Below are 22,433 nucleotides of genomic sequence, written 5' to 3' on the forward strand. Positions count from 1 at the left end.
AAAATAACAATTTTCCATCTTACTGAATGCAAGGAAAGCAAAGAATAATATGGATATTTGAGTACAAGGGAATTTTAAAAATGCCTTTTTGTATTCTCTTCTATTTCTTTTGGACTTTGAGAGTTAGGAAGTATCGATCTGGCTCTGGGAAACTATTCCATGTTTTGTTCAATTTCACCTCCCTTTTCTCTGAGAATTGCATATAAATTAGGGGCTTGGGACAAAAGTATGAATATAGTCTCCTGCATACAGGCAAACTCATTGTTATCCAAAACTCCTCATATACAATTTTTCTAGACTGTCATCCTTTCTAAAATGGAAGATAGTTATTTTGCACTCAAGGAATATATGTGTTGTGTGTGTTGTGTGTGTGTGTGTGCATGTGCATGTGTTTCTGCCCTGAGTAGTTTGCCTTAGAGTGTATATGCATTCTCTCTCTCTCTCTCTCTCTCTCTCTCTGTGTGTGTGTGTCTCCCTCCCTCCACACATATATATATATATATATATATATATATATAATTTGTGTAAAAATACGAATGTGTATGGTTATTAATAAATATCACATGTATAAATTATATATTATTATACACTGCATATTACATTGATTATAAAGATATAGCATATAAATTAAAATTAAATACATAATATTTACATACATATTTTCAATCAGTAATAATCTACCTATCATTTCTTTATCTGCCTTTACTTAGAAAGAAAAAGAGAATAAGTTACATAATGCTTATTATGTGCTAGTGCTTTATAAATATTATCACATTGTTGTCATATTTAACCCTCACAAAAACCATGGGAGTTAAGTACTATTATTAGTTCCATTTTACAGTTGAGGAAATTAAAGAAAACAGAGGATAAGTGATTTGCTTAATGTCACAAAGCTAGTGAGTATCTGACGTTGAATTTGAAGTCAAAACCTTCTGATTTCAGGCCCAGGGCTTTATCTACTATGCAACCTACCTGCCTCTGCTTCTGTCTCTTCTTTGAGAATAAAGGTGAAACCAAACCTTTGTTAAACATAACTAACGATAACAGATTTCATCATCTTTATTGTTCAGTCATTTATCAGACCTTTCAGACTCTTCATAACCACATTTGGGGTTGTTTTGGCAAAGATAGTGGAACAGATTGTCATTTTCTCTTCTGGCTTATTTTTCAGAAGAAACTGAGACAAACATAGCTTAATGCCTTCCCCAGAGTAATCCAGTTAGTAAGTGTCTGAGGTCTGATTTGAACTCACATCTTCCTGAATCTAGACCCAGTGTCTATGGATAGCACCACCTGGTGCTATAAATCTTACCACTGGGCATGTGCAAAAATGTATGGAACTCATTCTATATGGAGATGAGTTGCATATTTTATCATTAGTACTCTGGAATTGTGGTTGGTCATTATACTGATCAGACAGAGTTCCTAATTCTTTCAAAGTTATTTGCCTTTAACCTATGATTGTCTTTTTATAAAATATTCTCCAGGTTCTGTTCACTCTGCATCGGTTACTATAAGTGTTTCCAGTTTTCTCTGAAACACATTTCTTTTAGCGCAATATTATTCCATCATAACTTGTTAATCCATTCCCTAATTCTGAACATTCTATGATAACTATACTTTGCTACTTAAAAAGAGCTATAGGTATTTCTGTATATCTTAAGCTTTTATTTTACTTAGGACTACTACTTTCCTTAATCTGGTTTCAATCTAATTTGTCTTTCTCCAGTTTCCCTTCTATGTCTATACCGAGTGAAATGTAGTTTTATAGCAAACTGTGTGTATGTGTTTTCCCACTTTTAACTAGTTCAGATTAAGGTGAAGTTCAAGTTTCTCCACAATCTCCACACTGTAAATCCCCTTCTCCTTGTTTGTATAGCTGTCTACTTGTATAACTTTTATCATGGGAGATAATTTCCCCCAACCTTCTTTTTCCCTTCACCCCTGGTATGTTCTTCTTCCCCTCCCTTTCCAGTCTTTATTGTTTTTTTTTTAAGATAATCAAGAAAATAGTAACAGACTCCAAAGATTTCTGTTTAAATAAATTCCTTCTATGACCCCTGTTGAAGATATTTTTTAGAAGACCCTATGCATTATCTCCCTATATTAAAATGTATGTAGGGTATCTTTTTTTAGTCCTTCCTTCAAGTTTACCTTTTTATGTTTCTATTATCTCCTACATTTGAAATTTAAAGTTTCTACCTAGCTTTAATCTTTTTATATTTTATAGAAATATAAAATATAAAGAATGTTTGGAAATCCTTTCTTTCATAAAAGGTTCATCCCCCTTTCCCCCTCCCCGATAGGATTATAGTTAGTTTTGTTGGTTATGTAATTTTTGCCTCTAAATCTATATGTTTCCATTTGGAATATAATATTTCAAACTCACCTCTCCTTTATTTTGCTGACTATTAAATCTTATATGAGTGTTGTGTTTTTGCTTTATTATTTTTTATTTTTTTTGTCTCATGACTTGGGTTAAAGCCGATGCTTAAATTTGAACATTTCTAGAAAATTTGTACTCGAAGAAATAATATAATCACCAACTTTATTTTTATCCAGTGCAGCAAGCAGACAAATAAAGCATGCACTCATGAACACACATACACACACACTATAGCAATATAAAGATAGTGGTTTGTCTCCTCATGTAAGAAGCTCAGTCTGAAAGAGAAAGAGATGAGTTTGGGAAGAAACAAAGACTTCTTGAGTAATTCAGTGAAATGGACAACACTGCACTTTAGGGATATCTATTTGACATAGAGATGGAGGGTGAATCCATGAGGGGAGAGGTTGGAGGAAGTGAGGATCATAAGAACAGATTCAATAGTGCAGGCAAAGTCAATGAATGAGTGTTTGGACTATGGTGGTTGTTTTGTGAATAGGAAAAAGGAGTCAGATGAAAGAGATTTTGAGCAGGTAGAATTGACAAGACATGGGAAAAATTTGATACATAGGGTGAGAGTGAATACATAAAAATTATTCCTCAGTTGTGAACTTTAATAAAGATAGATACATACACAGAGAGATATAAAGCCACAGATACAGCTTCAACTACAGATACAAATACAGATAGAGATACAGATATAGATTTCCTCTCTTTTACACATAGGCATAAAATGCCTTTGAGATTGAGATTTGAGATTCTTCAGAAAACTCAATTTTTGGTACTGGTTATTACCTGTAAAACCAAAGTCAAGTCATTTAATTACACTATCAAAACATTATCATCTATAAAATCTGTGCAATAATACATTGATTGATCAACAAACTCTAGTCAAAAACCAATGAGTTGACTAGTAGTAAATTGTATATGAGACATTGTAGCAGCAAGCACCCTGGCCTCCCTATTGTGGCTGCTCACAGGTTCTTGGATCTGCTTTGATAAAGGAAAGCAACTCAAAATGGGTTAACAAGCTTACTTTAATCAGTCAAACATGTATCATTTACCTAGTTCAGGGGAAAAAGGTCAGCACCCTGAACTTCAAATATACAGGCAGAATTATCAAGTCAGAGAAACAGATCAAGTAGACAGATTTCCAAACTGTCCAACCATTACATCCATACCAAATCAACATCTGGGTTTTTCAAAGCCAGGGGTCTCTGGACAACGGCTTCCCAAAATCAATATCAAATCACAGAATACTACTCAAAGTGAGCCCCAAAACAAAGCTACACATCAGGGCTTATATAGCCTTCTCCTGGCTCAGAGAATGTAACAACCTTATTGACTCACTGGCCAATTAAGAAGTATCTACTGAAAAACAAGCCTCCCACCCCAGGCTCCAGGTGCACTTTAGCCTAGGGGCAGGGAAGATCTTTAAATTTACATTCCCATTACAGACATAGTTGAGTATTTAAAGAAAGTATTGTTTAATTGGAGCAGATAAGACTAAAATTCATGAGAAAATGAATGAGGAAGTACATAAATCATGTGTTATTTTATTGTAATGCAGCAATATTATACCATATGAAATGAATATGAGGAATTCAGAGAAGCCCAGAAGTCTTACAAGGACTAAAACAGAGCAAAGAATCTAAAATCAAGGGAAAACATATGCAATCATTAAATATAATAATTAAAAAAAACATTAAAATGCCACTGCCATGCTATTTAATGACAATTATTGATTCTGTGAGGTAGATTTTGACACATGCTTCCCTCTTCTTATTAGAAATTCTGGGTGGGGATCTATATCTGATAAATGTGGCATATGCTAACAAATACTGTCCCTGTTCAACTGGTTTTGACTTTTATTTTGTGACAAAGAAGAGGTCTATGTTGAGAGATGGCATATATGGCAATAGCTGGGAAAAAAAAACAAAACAAAGGCCTAATTAAAAAAAAATCAAATATTTTGGGGGTAATATATTATTATTGTCTACTAAAATAGAGGAAAGTTGCTGTGTAAAAGGGGAATGTTGGGGGGAAATACAATTCCTGTTGCTGAATATAGTTATTTTGAAGAGTAAATGTGACTATTATGTGAATAGTGGATAATAACCACCCTTTGTTTCAGAAAGACCTGTGTTCAAACTCAGACTCTGATACAGATTATCTGAATAACAATGCCCACATTTCCAACCTCTCAAGATTTTTACAGATTTCTAAAACTCTAAGCTTTAGATGCCATTCTGATTTGCATTTCTGGGGAGACTTTCCATTTTGATAATACCTCAGATTGGAGAAAATACAGGTATACTTCCAAAAAGGAAATAAGGAAGGGAAGATGGGAGGAAGGAGTGAGGGAGGAAAGGAGATACAGAGGGAGGGAAGATGTTGGTCTTAAACTTTGAAAATTTGGAGTGGCTAGACATCAATCACATTTTACTTCCTCGCCCTTTCTTCCCTTCCCCTCCTCTCCCTCTCCTTCTTATTTTCCCTCCCCCTCTCCCTTTCCCTCCTTTTCTTTCTTCTTCTCCCCCCTCTCCTCCCTTTCTATGTTCCTCTCCCTCTTCCCCCTTATCTTTTTAATTTTCTGTTCACATTCTGCAACATTATTCTATATTTTTGCATTTTATATTTGTATATTTATAACACCATAGTATAGGATTATTTGTGTTTACCAAAATGATGTCTGCCAGGCATAATCTCTGGGTATGTCCTATTGTGCTCTGAAAGCTTATGTACAGTCTCGGTAATAAACCTCATGTTTATTTCTTAAGAATCATCCTCTCTGGGGCGGCCAGGTAACACAGCAAGTAAGAGCACTGGCTCCAGTGTCGGGATGACCTGGGGATCAAATCCGGGCTCAGATACTTCCCACCCACCCAGAAACACCTGGCCATGTAACCTTTAGCAAGTTACTTAACCCCAATTGCTTTAAAAAAAAAAAAGAATCATCCTCTCTATGTTCTCAGATGTCTATCACTAGCATGGTGGCCAGTAGGAGATGATGATGATTGTGATGAAGAAGCAGTGGTAACAAATCACTATGATTTTTTAACTAAGTGTGGAACACGTCAATGAAGGGAATATCTACAATGATGCAAGCACCTAAACTTGAAATCTAGGAAACATTACTCATCCTTCTATGTCCTCTTAGCCATCACAATCAAAGCTCTCTTTCATCTGGACATCTCATTTTATTTTTGAGATGTGTGTTTTATATTCTATTTAGAAACATACTAGATTCAATCCATCAGTGATCAGGAATTGGCTGTTTATAAAGTGTGTAATCAATCCAAGAAAACAGGTGGTGTTAATGGTGCTTACAGCCTCTTCCAAGATTATATGCTGTCCTGTTATCATTCACTTCCTGCTTCCAGCATCACCATCCAGATTCTGTTTCCTTGGTATAAATTTTTTATCATTTGCATTAAATAGGAAAGGTCGCCTAACAACAGATTCCTAGGGCAAGATCCAAATACTGCTTAAGTTAATTTTGGAAAGTTCATGAGGGAGGTGATAGGGGTTCTGGGTCCTTTGTAAATGGCATAATGTCAGGCCAGTGATGATAATAACTATGATTTGCATTTATATGAGGTCTTTCATTCCGACAATCTGCAGACATTACAAACGTTACCTGTTACTAAGGTGAGGTAAAAAACAGCAAAGATCAACACTATGCTGGAGCTTAGGGAACTGATTTTTTTTTAAATGAACAGTGTTACATCTAATTGTAAATAAGATGAAATGTGAAGTTGGAAGAATATAATTATGTGGATGTGTACCAGATTTCTTATCACGTTTGGAGAGCATTAATGACCAAAAGAAAGTAGATTGGAAGTCTGGTGCTATCTCCTATGGGAAGGATACGACACAATCTCTGGGGAGGCTCCTAAAGAGGACAGGTAATTTTTGTTTCTTCACAAAGAACAAAGAACAATGTGGCAAAAACAGTCCTTAGAAGCAATGAAATGAATGAGGGATAGACACTAGCTTTAAAGTGATTTTGATTCTGTAACATGTGTTCGATTATCCCTGAGAATAGAACACGAAAAGTAATTAAAAGGGTAGCAAGTATATAATGAATCAAAACCAAACAAAATAGTTAAATCACAGGATTGTTGATCTAGAGCAGGAAGTGGTCTCAGTCATCCAACCCTTTCATTTTAGAAATGAAGAAACTGAACACCTGGGATATTAAGCAACTTATCTAAGGCTATACAGGTAATTAGCATCAGGGGCAGGATACGAACCAAGAATCTGTCTTCAGAGATAGTACTTTATTGCCATGATCCTCAAAGAATATCATTCTTAAGAATTAAGAGCATGCCCACATAAATCTCAAATATTTCCGAGGCACTAAGCATATACACTTGCTTAATTTTTCAGGTATTCAAGTTGTGAGTTCCATTTGTTTTTCAGGACAGAAAGAGAAGGGAAATAAGTATAAGTAGCCATAGACACTGAAGTAACCTATAAACTTCAAAGTTATTCCAAAAATAAATAATTCAGATAGCTGCTTGGTCATCTGTGATACCACAATTTGTTTGAAGCCCTCCTCTCCTTCCCACAACTTTGTGACATTTGCCAAAAGCACCAAATAGAGAGTTTTTCCCATCTTGGCTTCTTTGTCTTCCAAGAGGCGAGGTGAGGGAGTAGAAAGAATATGGGATCCAAAGTCAGGGGACATGTAAGTTCGAATTCCATTTCTAACACTTAATTCAGTGGGGGAATATTGGCAACTCACTTTACTGTTAACACATTCTCCTGTGCAAAAAAAAAAAAAAAAAAAAGGGCCTTGAAAAGCAGCATCAAATCCAAAACATTCATATTTCTGACCATTTGTCAGTTTTCATTCTGACCCAATTCTACAATGCAGTATGGCACTTCCAATTAAGCTCCCTAAGAACTTAAAATTGACACAAGGACTACATCTATAAAATACATAAATACCACTTAAGTTTCTAATCTCACAGGGTTATGATGAAGGAAGAAAGGAAATCGGTGTTTATTAGTGCCTATCGCATGCCAAGTGATTTACAAATATTTTATTTGATCATCACAACCATTCTGGAAGGTAGGTGTTAATATTATCCCTATTTTATAATCGAAGAAAGTGAAACAAATAAAAGTTAAATGACTGGTCCAGGATTACATAGTGATGACCTAAGGTCAGATTTGTACTCAGATCTATCTTGGCTCCAGGCCTAGCACGCTATCCACTGTAGCATCTAGTTGCCTTTGAAGAGGACAGAGTTCTATAAACCTTCAAGCCCTGAATAATAGCATGCATCAGTGGAAGAGCCCCAGATCTCAAACCTTCATATCTAGCTTTCATATTTACCCTCCTACTGGTTGATACTAGGCTAACTGCATCACCTCTTTGAACTCAGTTTTCTCAGATATAAGAGGAGTCATACTAGATCTCTATGGTCTTTTCCACTCTAAATCATATATTTTCTATGAAAATGTGTATTCTATTCCCTCCTCCCTCCACCTGTTTCATTTCCACTAAACTTTATTGGGGACCTACCATTCACTGTTTTTCTTTTTGAATTGTTTCAGTTATGCCTGACTCTTTGTGACTCCATTTGGGGTTTTCTTGGCAAAAATAGTGAAGTGGTCTGCCATTTCCTTCTCCAACTCATTTTACAGATGAAGACCTATGACAAAAAGAGTTAAGTGACTTGCCCAGGGTCACATAGCTAGGTAGTGTATGTAACTGGATTCGAACTCTGGTGCTCCTGACTCCAGGCCCAATGCTCTATTCACTGTGCCACATAGCTGGCCACCATGAAGTGTGCTAGGAAGCAAAGAAATAAGTATACAAAAATGATAAGCTTGTCTTCTAGGAACTTAAAGTATAATAGGCCTCCAGAAGGGTTACAAAATGTACACAAGTAAGTATTATGGAAAGAAAAATATGAAAGGAGAAAAGGAGGTCCAGGGAAAGTACCATGAGAAATTTGAGATATCTGAGTTTACTTTCACCCAAAAATACACACACACACACACACACACACACACACACACATACACACACATACCATTATTATCTGAAAACAAATTTATCATTCTCATAAGATGCTACAATATTTGTCTTCTCCAGAACTTTTTTTTACATCCTAGAATATCTTTAGGACTAATAATCCCTAGCACATAATCTTACCATTTGCCATCAACAACAATCTCAAGCTAACCATACCATCCTAATAAAAAGCCACTGTTATAGAACATTCATTCCAAAGCATTCATTATCTCAATATAAGTTCTGTCTGACTACCAACTTAAAAATCCCTTGTAGATATCTACCAGATACTCCTTTTTTCAACTCCTCACTCTAATTGGAATCCTAAAGGCCTACAGTCAAGAAGGTAAGTATATTGCAAAGCCTCAGTAAACCGTTTAGGAATACCAGGGTGGTGTAGTGCAAAGAAAGTTTGTATATGAATTAAGAGTTACATTCAAATCCCAAAGTGACACTTATTGGAAGTAAGACCAATTGTCAAACAAAGGGAGATGCTCAACTTTTCTGAGATTGATTTCTTCCCTTGTAAAATAGAGTTCAGAAATCTGACAACTACTTACCTTATAGTGTGCCAGTGGGGAAAACGTTTTGTAAACCTAAAATCATATATCTGTGAGTTATTATTATTAGGGCTATCCATTGCATTTATTAAATAAAAAATGTAATAATTAGTGGGCTTAAAAATCTACCAGTGACTATTTTTTTTTACTTTTTTATTTCTCTGGAATATAATTTAGACTTTGACATCTCGAAATCTAAATTTCATAAATACAGGATAAATTAAATTATTCCTATTTTACATCATATTATAAATTTCCACTATCAGTCCTTCTATAAGGAGAAACCATAAAGGATATTTTAAAACATGATTAACATATAGTGATGCTATAATGCCTTGAGCCACTAGTAGATATGATAGTGGGAAGATGAGTTTTCCTTTCCCCAACCCAATCTTTATCTCCCCATTGTCTTCCATTCTCACTGCCCTGTTCCCAAGTTTCAATTGCTCACTTTCACATGAATTTGTTCACATCCATATCTGTTAGAGATATCCCAGGCTCCAACTCAGTTTTTAGCTGTGGATCTATTATCTTTTTCATCAGAGGCAATCTGCTCTGCCTTTCGTTCTATTTTTAAAACTATTTTAATTTATTTCCTATTCAATTGTAAGTGCTCAACTGTCTCCTTCCCTTCTTTCCTTCCCACTCAAAGCCACCATTTCTCTCTCTCTCTCTCCCTCCCTCCCTCTCTCTCTCTCTCTCTCTCTCTCTCTCTCTCTCTCTTTCTCTCTCTCTCTCACACACACACATGCATAGAGAAACATATATACCTATATATACACACACACATATATATATACATATATATGTACTCACATATACATGTGCATATGTTTATGTCTCTCTGTGTGTATCTGTGTGTAAAACCATTTTATGCATACTTCTATTTATCAGTTTCTTTTCTGGAGGTGGAAAGAAACTTTCTTCATAGAGATTTTGTAGTTGATTTTCATATTTATAATCTCTGAATAGCTTAGTCATTCATAGTTTTTCTTCTATCAAAACTACTGTTAGTGTATACAGAATTATCTTTGTTCTGCTCTTTTCATTCTTCATTATTTCATGCAAGTCTTTTCATGTTTTTCTAAAAATCAACTTGCTCATCGTTTCTTACAGCACAGTTGTATTCCATCACAACCATATACCACAATTTGTTTAGCCATTCCCCAATTGATAAGCATCCCCTGATTCTCTAGTTCTTTGCCACCACTAAGAAAATGCCTATAACTAATTTTTGATGATATAGGTTCCTTTACTTTCCCCCTGATAACTCTGAAAAATAGATCTAATATTGGTATTTCTGGGTCAAAGGGTACACAGTTTTATAACCCTGGACATGATTCCAGATTGCTCTCCAAAAGACTTGTATAAATTCATGGTTGCACCAACAGAATATTAGTGATCTAATTATTCCATATCCCCTCTAATATTTGTCATTTTCTCCTTCAACTTTTATCCAATCTGATACATGTGAGGTTATATCTCAAACTTATTTTAATTTGCATTTCTATAATCAATAATGAGTAGAATATTTTTTATGAATGTATACAGCTTTGTTTTCTTCATCTAAAAATTACCTTTTTGTATCCTTTGGCAACTTAGCAACTGGGCAATGACATATTTTTATAAATTTGACAAAGTTATCTATATATTTGAGAAATGAGACCTTTATCTGAGAAACTATCTCCAATGCCTCCCTCTCCATTTTCTGCTTTCCTTTTAATCTTGACTTCATTGATTTTATTTGTACAAAATCTTTTTAATTTACTGTAATCAAATTACCCATTTTTTAATCTCACAATGCTCTCTAGCTCTTATTTATTCATAAATTCTTTTCCTATCCATAAGTTTGATAGTTGATCTGTTCCATGTTCTAACTTATTTATGTATTTCCCTTTATATCTAAGTCATGTATCCATTTTGACCTTATCTTGGTAAATGGTATAAAATATTTTCTATACTTAATTTCTGCCAGAATCCTTTCCAATTTTCCCAACAATTTTTATCATATAGTGAATTTTTATCTCAAAAGCTTGAATCTTTTCATTTGAGAAACACAAGTTTACTATAAGATGTACTGTGTATTATATGTCTACTATATTTCACTGACCCATCATTTTTATTTCTTTACCAATAGCAGATAGTTTTAATTATTACCACCTTATAAATACAGTTTAGTTTCTGGTACTGATAGACCTCCTTCCCTGTGATATTCTTGAGCTTTTGCTTTTCCAAATGAATTTTGTTAGGTTTTCTAGCTCAATAAGGTATTTTTTAGCAATTTGATTGGGATGACATTGAGTAAGTAGATAAGTTTATGTAGAATTGTCATTTTTATTATATTTGCTCTGCCTACCCATTAACAATATTTCTCCAATTTTTTATATCTGCCTTTATTTTTATAAAAAATATAATTATGCTCATGTAGTTACTGGGTTTGTCTTGTCAGGTAATCTCCTAGGTATTTATTCTATGGTTATTTTAACAGGTGTATTTCTTTTCTTATAGGGTTTTATTGGTAATATATAGAAAAATTGATGATTTATATGGGTTGGTTTTATATCCTACTTAGTTAAAATGATTATTTCAACTGCCTTTTAATGAATCTCTAGGATTTTCCAAGTATGTCATCATATTGTCTACAAAAGAGGCAGTTTTATTACCTCATTGCACATTCTGAATTCTTCTGTATCTTTTTCTTATCCTATTGCAATTGTTAACATTTCTAATACAATATTGAATAAGATTGGTGATAATGTGCATCCTTGTTTTATTCCTGATCTTAATGGGAAAGCTTCTAGCTATTCCCCATTACAAATACTACTTGCTGATAGTTTCAGGTAGATGCTTCTTATCATTTTAAAAATCTATTTATGCCTATATTTTAAAGTGTTTTTAATGTGAAGGAGTGTTGTATTTTGTCAAAAGCTTTTTCTTCATGTTGCATTGCTTCTTATACTACTCAGGGTTTTGTAATTTGCCTTGTACTTCTCTCTGCCAGAACCTAAATATCACCTGGCCCTTTCATTTTCATGAACTGCATTCTCTTTTATTTGTTTATCTTCCATTTAGAATATGAGCTCTTTGAGAGCAAGGACTGTCAGAATAATATGCATTCTGAAGGGCAGCCTGTAAAATTTGTTCTTTAATGTGCTGTGCATTATGTGCAAACATTCTACACATTTCTATATATTTATGCACAGTGATAACAGGCTCTATAAGTTATACATCACAATGCATATAATAATCAATCAATTGAAAATTATTAGTTTCCTAATATGTACCAGGAATTTTGTTAGGTTATAAACAATAAAGAATTAATATATCCCAGCTATAAAGAAGTTTTCAATATAAAAATGAGAAAACAAATATATATTTATATGGGTGTTTAACATTTGTATATTTATAATATGGATAGAATAAATGTGTATATTCACATAAATGAATGTATATTGCATACACATATATACTACCTATACATATATACTACATATACATATATACACACATACACATTTGTATTTATGCAGAAGAAATTAAGAAAATGAATACAAAAATTAGAAAGCATTTCACAGTATAAGGGAGGGAAAATAATTGGAGGAATCAACAAATGATTCATAAAAAATATGGTGCTTGAATGACATTTTAAGGAAGAGAAGGATTCTATAAATTAGCAAGGAATTCATTCTAGACACTGAGGATAGTAAATGTAATAACATATAGATAGAAAGTGAAGTATCATATAGGAGAGGCAGAAAGAAGGCCAATCTGACTGGATTTCTAAATGGAGATAGGGTAAAATAATGTTTGCTGTGGGTGTACTTCTGAAAGATTTTCTTCATCCATTTGTCTTTTCCTGTGTGAATGGTGAGGCCAGACAAATCACTTCTAGGTATATTTTCTTTATCCATATTTGGAATGAATTATCAGGAGTCAGGATGTGATATCTTTTTGACAACTAAAAAAAATGACTCCATAAGAAATCAACCACACTGAGAACCTTGGGTCTTATCATATATAAAAAGCAATATTTTAAGGAAAGTTTTAAGAGACTTTTATGCATTCTTCTTGTCTAGGGCCTGTGGTGAAAACTTTTGAAATGATATAGAGTAAGAAGTATGTTTATCCTGTACTTATCGGCTTTTGATTTTTATTAAGTTCTCAACTATATTTTTGGGAATAAAACACAATAGATTTTATATATGTATGTATGTGTGTAGACATACATATATACATAAACACACACATATATATGTGCATATGTATATGTACATATATATATAAATATTTATTTGAGTAAATTCTCTCTGCAACCACAGACCACTTTCCATATCTACTATTACTCAAATACACACATACGTATGTGTATGATCATTTATTCTACCAATATACATCACTATTACCTATATCTACATTTTTGCTTCTATAGCTACACCGCATCTATATCTAACACTATAAATAGACATTGAATGGAGCCCAGAACTGAGTACAAAAAGGGGAAAGGTTTAGACTGTCTTTAGGAAACAATAAAGTTCTTTTATTAACTCATTTTTTTTCGTGAAAACAAAGGACCATCTTTAAAAATACACAGCATTTTATAAATATTGCAGAATGACTGTGATATATACATATATCACAACAGAACTCAAATATTCTTTTAAAATATCAAGTACAAAGAAATACAGAGGTATATTTTGGGTATGAAGAGTTTGCAAACTATAACCAATAAGGAACTATGAAAGTTCAAAGATGTCAATAGGGAGTATAATAGGAAGAGAATATGGGTTCATTTTGTAGGCAGGTCAAGAAATAATAGGTTGACATCTAGAGAGCTCCACTGGTATCCTTATACTATAAAAGAAAAACGAGAAAGGTCCATGCATGGTAGATTGATCCCCAGTGTTGAAATTATGAATAGGCCATTATAAGAATCACACAGGATGGGAAGACATGGACAGGTGGAAATCTGCATCATTGGAGGGAACATTAATATTAATGTTATCACAGATTCATATAAGTATTTGTACAGAAATGAAATAATTTAAATATTTGACAGTGGCTCTTTATAGCCAGTTCATGCTGAAATATAGCAATAAATGTATGTAACGTTTGATCAAATGTAACACAATAGAAAAAATAAGAATTTACAGACAAGTTTCCAAATATTGGGGAAAATGAGGACCTGCCCCTTGGCTATAATTACATAATGTAATAATCAGTTGTTCAGAAATTCTTTGATTAACTAGGTTCATTTCTTAAGCAGATACACCTGAGGCTTCCTGATTGCTAAACACATTCATTTCTTTAATTCATATTGACCTCATTTCTTTCAAAACATATCAGAAAATATTTGAAGTTCTGTGAAGCTTACCTATTTTATCCTCTTTCCAATGCATTGAAAAAGCAATGTAAAGGTGATTAACACTGATAACCTACTTAGTATCAAGATGTTTCAAGAGAACCCACAGTATACTCACTTCCCAGAGGTCTCTGAATAATCCTGTATTTCTAATTTAAAATGTAACACCATGACTTGATCAAACAAACAAACAAAAACCCCACTGCAGTGGCTTATTCAATTCCCACAATCACCTTTTTTTTTAATAACAGTATTATCAGGCTTTATTGCATTAATGATCCTGAGTCACATTTGGATTAAGAGTTCAAACAAGAACAACAAAACCTCCCCAATTCCAAAATGTCCAGGTTTTAGTAAAGAGCAAGAGTTCAAACTTCAAGTTTTCAAATCAACCAGAGGTCAAGTCAGAGAAAGGCTATTATAGAATAATAACAGGAATTCAACTGAGATCTGATAAGTGCTTCAGTAAGAGGAGAAAAGAAGCTAACATTGAATAATATTTGTAGTGGGAGTGAACACAATCAGAGGTTAGGTAAGCTCTGTGAGAAAGGATCAATGGCACCTTAATCATGAAGGAAGAAGTTTCTAGAATATCACATGTAAAATCAATTCTATGTGAACATAGAATTTAAACCTACGGGGATATTTAATCATATTTTTCATTCTATGTGATTGTAAGTTAATGTGTGTAAGTCAGGGATCATCAGTGATGTTTAATCTTCCTAATACTTTCTGAAGCAGATTCTGTCCCTCCATAGCTAATTAGAAGACAATTTAGCAGCTCCTGGACAGTCTGAGGACTTAGAAAGCACTAGATTTATTAGCACCTTTTCATGAGGACAGGACCTAGGAAATGATTGCTTTTTCTTTCATTTATTTCATTCTCCTCATAGAGGCCTATTTTCATCATAATTCTCCTAGTGACTTGAACAATTTAGAGATGGGGTGAGAGAGAATGAGGAGTTAAAGATTATTTCTGAATTATGAGCCTGAAAGACTAAGAGAGTGGTATTACATTCTCTAGTATTAAGGAAAGTAAGGGGGGAAGATTTAGAAAGAAAGCTGACCAGTTCCTTTTTGTAGGTGTTGAGGTTAGAAAGCCTGCTGAACATACATTTTGAGATGTCTGAAAGATAGAGTAGATGTGATATTGGAGATTTGCAGAAAGATTGGGGAAGAATAACTAGCTTTGAAAATCATCAGCATTCAGATATGTACTAGGGCTTTGAGAAATGCTAGCAACAACCCAAGATGGAAGCTCCCATGTGGGAGCTACCAGGTGCCTACTTTGGGGAGAAGACATTCTGTCTTGGCCTCCACATAGGTGGAAACAATTTCAACTCAATGCAGACCTTTAAATATACTTGAGGGGCCAGGTAGCACAGTGAGTAAGAGCACCAGTCGAAATGACCTGGGGATCGAATCTGGGCTCAGACACTTACCACCCACGCAGAAACACCTGGTTGTGTAACCTTGAGCAAGTTACTTAACCCCGATTGCTTTAAAAATAAATAAATAAATAAATATGCTTGAGGATGGAACATTCACTCTCCATCTTCATCCACTGGTGAAGCTCTCAGGTGTCAAATGCAGTAAGCTGAGCAAGAAAAGGCTTACCTTCATCCTTATGTCCTATGACCCTAAGAAATAGGCCTGGCATTTTAGTCTTATTTTGCTTTACTTTTTTGTTTCTAGATGCAGTCATTGAAGTGTCAAACCTGGGAACTAGAGTCACAGTGATGTTAGAACCTCATAATTATATCCTAGAATTACAGGCCAGATGTTGGAACCTGTCTAGCAGAGAAGCTCTGAGAAACCAGGGTACCAGGATGCCACATGGAGGGTGAAGGGAGGATTAGACTTGGACCTTGGTGGGAGCAATGCTATTTAGGAACTGAGCTAAATTTTGAACTTTCTTCCCTTTTCCTCCCCAAAGCCTGAGAGGATTATATTCCACCAGGTATGAGGAGGCAAGGATTGTATGTTTATCTTGCTATTTTTTTTAAACAAATATTCTTTGGTAAAAGCTACTATGACAAATAAGTTTTTAAATGGAACTGCGGAACTGGGGACACCTAAAACTATCTAAAGTGGCTTTAGATAGTGATATAGAAGATCCTAAGGGTACTGAAAAACTTTGGGGAGGGATAAAATAACACAATTGTCCCTAAGCAAATGGGACAGGAGTAGTCACTTCAACAGGATGATACAAATATAGATATATATATAAAGACAGAGATTGTGATAGAGGCATAGGTGATATCAATAGGTTGCAGAAGATTTAGACGAGAAGGGATGAAGTGGAGACATAGGGAAATAGAGGACTTTTTCAAAGAGTTTAGCAGAAGATGAGATAAGAAATAGTGGATGATAACCAAGAGCAGGGTGGGGAACCTGGGGCCAAGATGGTTTGGTAAAATCTAGTGAAGGTTCTATAAATTTGACATATTTGAAGACAGCAGGGAAGGAACTAGTTACTAGGCAGATACTGAGGATTAGGAGGAGCAGGATGCAGGTGTAGACAATTTAGAGAAAACAGAATGGGATAGCATAAGAACGACATGTGTCAGGAAAACCCAAGAAGGCTGTAATGTAGGAAAAAGAAGCCTAGAGCTATGAACCTGTTCAAAATTAATCAGATAATCTAAGAATGAAATCCATTATAGTGTGGGATATGTTGGTAGCAGCAGGAAAATACAAAGATAACACATGATATCTGCATTATAATCTGTACCTCCAGACAAAATTATGCACACAATGTAATTTGTAGCAACTATACATATTTAACTGGGGAGAGAAAATAACAGGAAGACACTGCTTAGAAGAATATAAAACCAATATTTTTTTTTTCAACTCCTCTAGAGAAAGTTAGGTGCACAGATAATATAGCACAGAAGCTTGTGGTTTGGTAGTTATGTGGGAGTGGCTGATAAAAAGCATGCAAGAGAGAATCAGGCATCTTGGGCAGATTCCCAGAACTGTGCTGAACGAGTGCAGGAGTGAAAATGGAACATTGTGAGGAAAATGTGCCTGACTAGTATTACTGGGTAAAACACATGAATATTAGATTAAGCAAGTCATAGTTAAACATTGGAAAAATAAGACTCACTAGAGGCTAAGAACAGGTATCAGGCAGGATGCTACACTCTTCAGAGCATATGAATTTCAGCATATTGCAAGAACTTCACCTACCCATTCTTTGAGTTTAAAGTAACTATGAGTCAGATTTCTGAGCTTTTAAATGCAACACATAAGGATGGCTTTTCCTAACTGCTTACTTAACTGTCAGAGAAACTTCCTTTCTCTGTCCCTTGATGTCTAAACTTATTCTGTTTAATTTTCATTGTTGTTAGCCTTAGTAGTTCTTAGAGGCTAAAGACTCCTTAAGAGATATGGGTCAGGTTTTGGTTTCTAGGGCCAGGTCTAAGGATCAGACTTAATAATAATTAATAAATGGCTAAAGCCCTTTATATTGAACCAGGTCCACTGAGTTAGAGAGCAAGGTCCAACAAACAGCAGATAAATATAAAACTGAACATGCCCACATGCTAAAATGAGAATTAAAGACTAAATTTTCAGGGTCCAAATATGGATGTTAGTTAATTTGAGTGCAATCCCTAGAGAAATAGCAATTTTAAATAAATCTAGAAATATGGGTGGGATTTGGATAAGTAGAGAGAATTGAGAGAGAGGCCTTCCATGTGAAGGAGGCAAGAATTTACAAATTCAGGAAAAACTATTTGTGGAACAGTGATGAGTTACTTGAGGAAGCAAAATAAGGTTGGAGATTAATGAGCTAAAAAAGTGAGATATGCAGAGTGATCATAGCTTCAGGAGGGCTAGAAACTCAATCCGAGCCCGTCAGTACTTATTAAGCCCTTACTCTATGCCAGGTATTTCTACTTTATGCTATAGAAAGTGATGAATTATTTAAAATATATTAGAAATTGGGATAATGGAAGATATATTACCATTGAAATGTTTTAGAAAGGATATGCAATAAAAAGACCTAGGCTTAAATCGTACCTTTGTTACTTCCTATCTTTATGACCTGAGTAATCAATCACATCACTTGTCTGGGCCTTAATTTCTTCATCTGTAAAATGAAGGCATTGGACCAAACATCCTCTACAATTCCAAATCTAAACCTATCATTCACTAGTAGTGAAGTAAAGCATAGAATGGAGGGAGACATGGCTACAGGGTGGAAAGAAATCAGAGATTATTTGAATAATCCGAAAAAAAAGTCTATTTATGAACTTGGGGGTAGTAGTTGAAAAAGAAAGGAAAATTGTAAAATGAAGTACTTTTGAGTTTGAAAAAAAAATCTGAAACTACTCAGGGAGAAAGCATTTCTAAGTTTCTATATAAGATTCTTTCACTTACAGAGTAATCCCATTGTAGCTAGCATAGCATAGGGATAGAAGATCAGTCTTAAAATCAGAAAAAATGAGTTCAAGTCTTCTGACACAATAACTTTATGATTATATTAAAAAAATCACTTCTCTAAAGCCCAGACCCTCTAAAACTGTAAATTACAGAGAAGTTTCCAATCTACCTTGACACAGCGATCTTTCAACTCAAGTGAACCCTCTACTGTTGAATTCCATCCAGATCAAATATATATATATTTATAAAGAGCTTTTTCACTTTATTGTGTAAGCAAGAAACTTGCATGCTAATAATAATCCATATTTATGTAGTGTTTAAATATGAAAAAAGTGCTATCCTTACAACAAAACTATGAAAGAGGAAATGGTACATAATATTTAGCCCATTTTACACAGAAGGAAATAGACCCTCTGACATGTGAAGTCACATATTTTTAGGTCATACATCTAGAGTCAGGACAACCATTCAAATTCATGTCCTAATTCCAAATCTAGAGCTCTTTCTGGAGACTCTAGTGCTCCCCACTTCTTCTCTTTCATTAGACAACTATCCTATCTACCCTGCAGACACAAAATAGGACCATGCACCAACTAAGCTGCTGGAATCTTTTCTCCTTTGTGTTTATATTATCGGTAGAGTCCTTCATTGGTTGGGAAGTGACATATATGGTCTGGGACAATGTTGGAAGGAACCTAAGAGTCCCTGTTGTGTAACCCTTACCTCTATAATTATCCCCTCTATGACATGCTTAATCACTGATCATCTAGTCTTTGAAGATTGAGTGAAGGGGATTCCCACAATCTACTAAAACAGCTCATTCCAGTCTTAGATAGCTCTATTGCTTCCTTTTATCAAGCCTAAATAGTTTTAGAGGTAACTCAGTGACTCTGTGGCTAGGGCAGTGAACTTACTGCCTCAAGTTTTCTCAATCATAAAATAGGGATAAGCACTTTAATTCCTAGGACTGTTGTAAGGACCAAATAAAATAATATGTAAAGCTATTAGTTATAATATTATATTGTAGTTGCTTAATAAAAGCTTATTCCCTTTCCTGTTCTTGACTTCCTACTGGTTCTCTGGAAGCAGAGACAACACCTCAGTCTTGTGATGTCTTCAAATACTTGGAGAGAGCTATCATATGTTCCCGAAATCTTTCTTTCTCTAGGCTAAATATTCTTATTTTGTCCAAATACTTCTTATAAAGCATGGGTTCTTAAATATGAGTGTGTGTGTGTGTGTGTGTGTGTGTGTGTGTGTGTGAAGAAAAGTTTCTTTTGGAAGTCTGTTAAAGCATATGTAGCCTTTGTAGAATTATTTTAATGTATAAAATGAAATGCATAAGATTACAAAGAAGGATAATTATATTGAAATAAAGATGATTTTTTTTCCATCCAGGTTCATGGACTCCTTGAAATCCTTCCATGGAACTTATATTAAGATCTCATGTATAAAACATGGACTCAGGCCTTTACCATCTGGATTGTTCTCATTTGCATGCTTTCTATTTAATAATTCAATTCAACAAGTATTTATTACATACCTACTATGTCCAAAGTATCAAGATATGTGTTGCATACAAAAACAAAAAAGAAAAACTCCTTGCCTTCAAAGAGCATATTTCATAATGTAATGTATATACAGATAAGTAAATGCTTAGAGGGGAGAAAACATTAACAACCTTTAGAATCAACCAAGGCATACTTTAGGAAAGGCCACCGCAGGTGAGACTTGGGAAGTCTCTATGAGGTAGATTTAAGGAGGATATAAATGTCAGGCATGGGAGGACAGCCTCTGCAAAATATGGAAATAGGCGAGTTTAATTTAAATGTGAAATTAGTAAAGGGGGTATAGTATATATAACGCATGGCTCAAACCCCTCCCCCCCCCCAAGATGATCTTGGCCTAAGCTGGTAGGAAATGGGCAGACAAGGAAATTAGTTTTAAAATAAGATATCTGTCATAATTTCACCATTAAGGAAAATGCTGTATCGTTTTTTTCCTGCATAGGTACAAAGGATATTGTATTTTTTTTAGTTGATTCATTTTTTTAATTGTTGATTCCCATGAATACCACAATCTTCATTTTTTTTCAGAGATCTCTAATTTTCCACTTAAACCCTGTGCAACTAGAAACTGTTCCAGCTCTTCCAGCTTATATTCTACTATCCTGAGGTTTATCAGAATTCTTTTCTGCAGGGCAGCTGAGTGTGGGAAATCATTCAGGATCTCTTTGGAGAGGTTGCGCACAGACAATTCGTTTTCTATATATTTTTTTGAAGTAGCATCATCATTGAGTGTTGTTTCAGGGATCTTCTTCTTAAACCACTTCGAACCCTTGATCCACACCAGGGCACAGAGGCCTGCGAAGATGCCACCGCTCAGCACCAGGTAAGCTGGCCCCAGGAACATGACCACAGTTCAACCTCAGGCAGAGGGGCAGGTGATGCGGGCTAGTGCACTGCAGGAGGGAAGGAGGCAGGCAATGGGGGAGGGCGGCCCTTCTATGCGCTCACAATGCAGGGTTCTTTGACGTCCTGAAGAACGCGGCGTGCCGCGCCTCGCGGGGGAGGGGAAGGAAGGGGGGGGGGGGGGGACCGCCGGGCCTCGTGAGAGCCGGGCCGAACTCTTAAACCTCCCGGAAATTGTATTTTCAATGATTGTTTTCATTTTAAAATGTCAAAAAATGTAATTTAATCTGAAAAAAAAAATGTCTTAAAATGTTAGGGAAGTGGTGATGTTACTGGTTTTACCAATGGTAAGAATGAAGTTTTGCGTAAACCTGGAATCACAAAAATGTATGGTTAAAGATTAATGTAGAATTAAAAATCATCAAGAGTGTTTTCATGAAAACAATTAAAATATTATTTAGTAAAAAATATCCTAGGGAGACATACATTTTAGACATCTGACCTGAACATTCAAAAGGACAAATGTATTTTGTATTATGTATTGTCATTTAGTGACAGTTAAAAAATAAAATAAAAAGCTATATGTAATCATATATATGTATCAGTTTTATGTTTGAATATCTAAATTCATGTTAAGAGAAATTAAATATAAGAACCTACTTTAAATCATCATTTTTTAAATCTATCTTAGTTGTTTAAGCATGAAAAACTGCCACTCTAGAGGGGGTGAGGAAAAATAATCTATTGCTAACATGTATTTGAATTTGGACCTATTCTCCTTCATTTTTATTTTATTCTATTCCATTTGTAGGCATGAAATGGGCTGGATATATCATCTGAGGATGGCAGCTCCACAGGCAGCCCACCAAACTGCTAAAAGGCTTTGTATGTTTTTATTTATATTTGCAATTGTATTCCTCACTTTAAGAACACACAACACAGACTTTCAACAGTTGGAAATGAAAGTAAAAAAAAAATAATATGTGTATATTCTGTTTGTCATTTTATTGGGATGAACAATTTTGTGACATATATGTAAATGGTGGTGGTGGGGGACTCTGAGAGATTCTAAACCAATAGGAGTTGTGTTTATGTGTATAAAGGGAAGGGAAGAATCTGGCCTTTATATAGCAGATAGTTTAATGAAATAACTTGACAGATGGAGCTTATTGAATCAGCTAAATACAACTGATCATTGAAAAAGATGATGCATGAGGTATTACAAAATGCTGGCTTGCCAAAGGACTGACAAGGTAATTTTCCTTTCCACAGAACTGATTGGATTTAATTGTAGATA

General features: G+C 34.7%; 1 protein-coding gene across 1 annotated transcript; it reads right to left on the minus strand.

Annotated features, from left to right (window-relative positions):
* Positions 1-20,807: 20,807 nt before the first annotated feature.
* On the minus strand, positions 20,808-21,137 carry CT83 (cancer/testis antigen 83). The gene has a single exon (XM_069100765.1). It carries the CDS (start codon positions 21,135-21,137, stop codon positions 20,808-20,810), a length of 330 nt encoding a protein of 109 aa, XP_068956866.1.
* Positions 21,138-22,433: the final 1,296 nt, after the last annotated feature.

Source organism: Petaurus breviceps, unplaced genomic scaffold (genome assembly GCF_028583685.1).
Source record: "Petaurus breviceps papuanus isolate PSGF00001 unplaced genomic scaffold, PetGlider_PUasm1.0 42, whole genome shotgun sequence".
Lineage (NCBI taxonomy): Eukaryota > Metazoa > Chordata > Mammalia > Diprotodontia > Petauridae > Petaurus > Petaurus breviceps.

Bases quoted from the DNA above. Each gene is read 5' to 3' on its own strand.
- CT83 (XM_069100765.1), bottom strand. From the start codon at position 21,137: ATGTTCCTGGGGCCAGCTTACCTGGTGCTGAGCGGTGGCATCTTCGCA.